The following is a 6,807-nucleotide window of genomic DNA, read 5'->3' on the forward strand; positions in this document are numbered from 1 at the left end:
TATGACAGTTGAAAAAAATTAAGACACATTGACAGTTTACCTTTTATAACGCATTAATTATTACATTCAGACAAATATCGTCAAAATATCGATATTTTCATTATCATCACAAATGGAATTACTCAGTACAGACATTTATAGGATTGTGAAACATAAACTATTGTAAATTGTGAAAAACTTAAAAAAATACCAGTTGTTATGCATACGCTTGCCTATATCGGCATTTTTAACTGACGCGTTTAATCGTTATACTACGTGGCCCTTTTTTTATCACTTGAGTCAATAATAAGTATGGATGAAAACACGGTGCGTATGCTATATACGACTGCCTAGAAAAATATGCCACGTTCACTGTTGAACATGTTCCACATCTAAAAAAAATACAATGTTAATGCAAAAGAAGTTATCTCGACGGTGGCTCTCTCTGGTTTCGGTTCTGCCGTCCCTTAGAGAATAGTTTGGCGAAAAACAGTTTTTTATACGACTTTTCACCTCGTGGTCGCTCATCGGCATTGTTTTACGGCGATTTCATCAAAGTTACAAGAACGTTTTCCCATTGTTTTCCATTAGTGTAATTGAAAACTGGGAATCGGTGTAAAAGTATCGCGGTAACGACTGGACATTAGGACGTTGAGAGAGTTACGAGAGACAGAGTGAGAGAGAGTGAGAGGACCTGCCACAGTAACGACGCAATTTCCAACCGGGCCGCCGAAAACCATGATGAAAAACCGCCTATCAGTGCTACTGACCCCGAGAGTAAATCGTGTGTTGACGGCTCACCACTTTACTGCCCCCTCCCCTTACATAATTAATACGATGTGATTGATTTCAACGTCAAATGATAGCTGATAGACTGCACGGTGTATGAGTGGTTAGTGAGTGGATCTTCACGTAAGATATACGACTCCTTGAATCGATCCACGGAGATCGAGGACGCTCGATTGCCCAGCTGCAGTTTGAAGTAACCGTCCTTCAACCAAGAGAGTAGATACGGTAAAGCCGGTTCCCCATTCCATTGGACAGCATACGTGCTGTGTGCTGAACTTGGTGTTTAGCGACCACATCAGTTCAGATTCGAACTGTCGTCATTGATGGGTAGTTACGACATCTGGGAACTTAAAGCTTCTATCCAGCGTAGAGGCAACGGTAGAGCACAGATATTTTCGATTGGTCACGCATCCAGACTGCGGGTGAAGCGGTCGTTGCAGGTGAGTAACTACTTGGTGCACTTGCAGTGGTTATTTTTAGACGAGATGAAGATGAATGTCCTCAAACCGGTGATCGAAAGAGCGAATGGGAGTCGTCATGTGTTTATGCATCTTGGTTCTCTGACATTGTTCATAAGCTTGGACCTATCGTCGTACCTTCCGATTCAACCCGTGCCAGATGAAACTGGCTTTGACTGAATCTACTTGTTGTACACTATGTTGGAGTAAATATGCTCGTTTCCCGTTCGCCGAGCCTCCAGCTCCAACGAGGACTCTGTGTCACCAGAAATTATGTCCTGTTAACAAGTGGATTTATCCCTTGTTCGCAAAAATGTTGTTTATCATTATGATTTTTGTATTTGAGTAAAGGGACGTCTGTATTATGAAATAAAATAATTCAGTTACGTATACTCTAAAGTCTAAACTTTACAAGCTGATTTAATATTCTAACTCTAACAGCAAATAAAACAATATTTTAACCTAACCTAACCTCGTATAATATCTGAAAAAGGGTCATTTTTGGACTAGTATTTATAAGAATTATAAATAGACTGATTTCAAAAAGAGCCTACGTATATAGGAGAAATAAATTAATTTTGATTTGTATCAAACATATAACATCCGTATAAGTACCACAGTTAGGTATAATTACGTTTTATTACAAAATCTTGTAAAATATTCATACCAAATACGACAAACTAATCATTCTGGTGTGTGCAGTATACATCATATTATTGTATTTTCTCTCATATCTAAGTATTAAAATAATTTACGTTTATGTTCACAATACAATAATTTTCTATACTGAGTGATTCGATTCGTGATAATAGTATAGTGAAGTTAATAGTAAAAGTATAATTATACGTAACTCATAAATACTAGTCAGCTTTAGACACATAATTAGGAGGGGGTGGTCATTGTAACGCGTTACAAGAATTGAGAAGTTGTTTAGTCTACTTAATGGACGGCCAACATTTATTGGTTATAACATGTTGTAATATAAGTATTTTATTCTTCTTGTGTATTGTTTTTATCAATAAAATATTTATTTTAATTATGTTATATTTTAATTTAATACAAGATTCTTCGCAAGGTATACTATCTTTGACACTTAAAACAAGTTTGGCGGAATATAAATTAATTTTTTATGAGAGTTCAATTTTTTTCGACACCTAATTTGTTGTGCATTCATTCGTGTTCAATATTTTGATGTATCATTTTTTTTTTTGTACATTTCTTTCAAACTACTCGCCCATTCCTTTTAACCGTAGAGTTTATCTAGTTAGGTACATTGGTTATAATAATATATAATAATGACAGGAAATTGCGAAGAACTTAAAAAAATACCAGTTGTTATTTTTTTTTTTTTTATCACTTGAGTCAATAATAAGTATGACACGGTGCGTATGCTATATTCGAACAAATATAGAGGCATCTTAAACAGGTGTATAATCGTTATAATACTTGGCCTAGAAAAATATTCCTCGTTCACTGGTGAACATGAATCAAGTTTAAAGCAATACAATGTTAACGCATGACAAGTAATCTTGATGGTGGTGCTCGCAGTTTTCGGTTCTATCGCCCCTCAGAGAATCTTTGAGCCAAAAACCGTTTCTCATACGACTTTTCACCCAGTAGTCGCTGATCGGTTTCGCCTGATTGTTTTACAACGATTTCATATAAATTACAAAAACATTTTCACTTTTTGCAATAAGTTCTCCCCATTTGACCTTTTTACTACACATTTTTTGCTCTATTCGGGTATGTGTTTCCTTGTCGTGTACAATATTATACTTTTTTTTTTCATTTCGTAAACATTGCTTGATACAACTTTGTTGCTTTTTTTGTTAGATCAACCATTCTGGTGATTACATATTAAATTAAACAAGTTTATTTTGTAATGGTTTATCGGCCAGACATATTTCAAACTTTAAATGCATAAAAAAAATATAGTGCACAAGTATTTCTTAATAAATAAATTGTGAATAAATTATGAATTGTCTATACACAGTGATTCTATTCGTGATAATAATCATTCAGTTAACTATGAATAACTATTATAATATTCGTTTTTTGATATTCATTGACATTTAACATTTTTTTTTGTTTTTTTTTTCTATAAATGACAATAAAATATTCTTCGTTCCCAAAAATTTAAAATGTAATGTAAGGCTCTTCGAAAAATTGTATTATGACAGTTGAAAAAAATTAAGACACATTGACAGTTTACCTTTTATAACGCATTAATTATTACATTTAGACAAATATCGTCAAAATATCGAATATTTAAAAACTATTTGTTATTAGAAATTTATAAATAATTTTCAACCATCTATTAATGTGTTTCACACAAATTTACGACTAAGGATTTTGATAATGTGGACCAGAGCTACTTTATTTATAAAAATATAATAATATAATATAATACAATTATGACAATGATTTATTGGGGTCTAGAGATTTCCGATTTCTACGTGTGACAGTCTGGCCGTTATTTATTTATTTGTTATATCTTAAATAATTGTTACAATGATGTGTGAGCATATCATTACATCCACCCTGCACTTTTTTGTGTTGTGCCCTCACAACACCGCTCGTAGGCTAGAGTAACAGCAATGAAATAGAAAAGAGAAAAAAAAATTAAAAAAATTAATTGGAATAAAGTTTGAATATAATTTAAATTGGGCATATATCATTTGTTTGCTTATACAATCTATAAAGTATGATAGAAAAAAAAATTTAAAAATAAAAGTCTTCTTACATAGGAATATTATACTATATTGTGTATTTCTTATTGTTTATGTTCTTATATTAATGTTTGTGTTCCTTATTGGGTGTTGTAATGATTACTATACAATTCCAATTTTGATTAATTTTAAATATCATGAGCTCTCTTTTTTTTGATATTTTACAAATTACACTTAGCTAATTAGACATTTTTTTTTTTTAGTTATGATTGTTTACATTGTTTTTGTTGTGCTTATAATCTACTAACAATTTTATACTTAAGAACCAAATATGTTAATTTTTTTGTTTGATTTTGCATCTATTTGTTCCTACATTTATTTCTTTACTGACTTAAATTATGTTAGTTTTGACATTTTTTTTTTTTTACTTATGCTAACCTAACTTAAACTAAGTTAATTACATTAAATTTTTTTAATTTGTTTTCTTATTTATACTAACTTAACAGCTAGATTGTTTTTTACATCTTTTTTGAATTTATCAGCTTTGGCATTTATTTTTTGATTTACATGAGCTTAACTTATGTTTGTAATTCTACATTTTTTTGATTTTTTTGATTAACATTTGTTTTCTTACGTATATTAACTTAATTTATGTTTTTTTTTTTTTTACAAATCTTTTGTGCTTATTTTAACATTTATTCTTACATATACTGACTTAACAACTATGTTAATTATCTTACATTTTCTTTTGTATTTATTTGCTGAACATTTATTTTCTTACTTGTATGAACTTAAATTATGTTAGTCATTTTACATTATTTTTTTTTTTTAATTGATTAACATTTATTTTTTTATGTATCTAACTTAACAGCTAGGTTGTTTTTTTACATCTTTTTGAATTTATTGGCTTCGACATTTGTTTTTTTTTTATATGAACCTAACTAATGTTAGTTGATTTTATTTTATTTTTATATTCGGTTTTATGTATATTTTACTTTTATATGCTTGAATTTAAGTTTATTTTATGTTATTATTACTAAGTTCAATGTTCATGTATGTTGAACAGCGTTTTTTTTTTTTTTTGGAAATTATGTATTTATATTATACGTTTTTATATTTTATCTACTATACTGAGAATCATTTAAGAGTTGGTATTGATAATAGTTTTTTTGTAAAGTAATTTGGGTATTTGTCAGGATAAGTATTTTTGTTGTTCAATGGTTTTATTGGTTTATTTGACTTGTATTGAGTGATTTGTGTGATAGACTTAATGTTTTTTTTTTTTAAATTTTTTTTTTTTAGAATGTTGTTTTGTTTGACTTTTTATTATAGGTGTTTTTTTTTTTTATGCAGATTGGTATGTTAGGGTTGGGGGTCTATTACTTTTTTATTTCGTTTTGTATGATTTTCGATTGAGGTTATTTGTATTTTATATATATATTAATTTTTTTGTGTTATTACTAACGTTTTTATTTCTTTAAGTTCGCCCTGATTTGATTATAGAAAATATATTATAGGCTTGATTTTTATTTTTTTTGGTTGTGCCCTGTCGTTTATTTTTGTTTCTTTATCGTTTTTCTTCTTTTTATCGTTATTATCATTATCATTAAAAAAAATGTATAAATATTATTTATTATGTTAGTGTGCTTTTGATTCCAAATTTTGTTTTTAGCTTCAAGTTTTAGGTTATGAATTGAAGTTTTTAGATCCTTTTATTTAGGCTTGTGATAGTGTGACTTTTTTGTTATTAAGTGAAATATAGTTTTATGGTTATTGATTATAGGTATGGTGTCCCCCGCATTTATATCTTGTAATGCAAGTTGAGGTTTGGTATCACCGTATACTTTGGATATTAAATTTGTTATCCCCTTATTCATTTTGAGATCTGCAGATATACAGTGGGCTATAGCAAAGTTGTTTTAGCTATTAAATATGCTACCTTTTAATTCTATGATATTATTGGTGTTATTTATACAATTTAGTGTATTTATATTGTTCATTTTTAGTTGAATATTTATTTCAATATTTAAAATTATGTTATTGAATTTAAAATCGATTAAGGCATTGTTTTTTATCAAAAAATTGTTTCCAAGTATGATTACGCTACTTAATTCTTTTACTACCTAAGCGTCAAAGCTGAAGTAGTTATTGTTGATTTTTATTTTAATATTGGTTATACCTGCCTCGTTTAGTGGTTTATTATCCGCCCCCAATAGTTGTAGTATACTCGGCGTTATTGTATAGTCGCTGGGTAGTATTTCTTGTTTAATACAACATATGTTTGCCCCCGTGTCAATTGTTATTGGTAATATAATATTATTAAATTGAGCTTCAATATAAAGAGCATCGGTGGTACAGTCAATTTTATTTATTATTTTGTATCGATATTTCTGTACTTAAAGGTGTGTAACTATCAGATGAGTTAAGCTCTGTATTTAGTTTTTTTGATTCGTTGTTAGCAGTTGAGCGACAAGTGATCGCGGAATGTCCAGATTTATTACATAATAGACATGTTATGTTAGGTTTGTTTCTAAAGTAACATTCATATTCGGCATGGTTATTCTTCGAGCATATAGAACAATGTTTTATAACTGCTGAATTATTATTATTGTTGTTATTTTTATTATATCTTAGGGTTGGACCGTATTTATTAAAATACGTTTTTTTATTATATGGGAATAGATTATAATTCCAAGAAGGTCTATCGATATTTCTTTGTGTACAATCTTGTGTGGAATCGTGTACATTATTAATATTATTTTGATAATTATTATCATTGTTTTTCTGAGATAGTTGTAATTGATCCACAATTTCTTTTAAATTTTTAATTTCCTCTCGTAATTTTATATTTTCATTGTAATTTATTTTATTGTTAGTATTTATTTGCTGGACTTTATTTTTAGTTATCCCCA

At 29.2% G+C, this 6,807-nt stretch overlaps 1 protein-coding gene across 1 annotated transcript in view; it reads right to left on the reverse strand.

Moving 5' to 3' along the window:
- Positions 1 to 2,719: 2,719 nt before the first annotated feature.
- The window catches only part of LOC111028563 (zinc finger BED domain-containing protein 5-like), a 6,685-nt gene continuing 2,597 nt past the window's right edge, over positions 2,720 to 6,807 (reverse strand). The window contains exon 2 of the mRNA XM_022307255.1: positions 2,720 to 2,863. Coding sequence (XP_022162947.1) covers positions 2,720 to 2,863 — 144 coding nt within the window. The remainder of the gene's footprint in view (positions 2,864 to 6,807) is intronic.

Source organism: Myzus persicae, unplaced genomic scaffold (assembly GCF_001856785.1).
Source record: "Myzus persicae strain clone G006 unplaced genomic scaffold, MPER_G0061.0, whole genome shotgun sequence".
Classification (NCBI taxonomy): Eukaryota; Metazoa; Arthropoda; class Insecta; order Hemiptera; family Aphididae; genus Myzus; species Myzus persicae.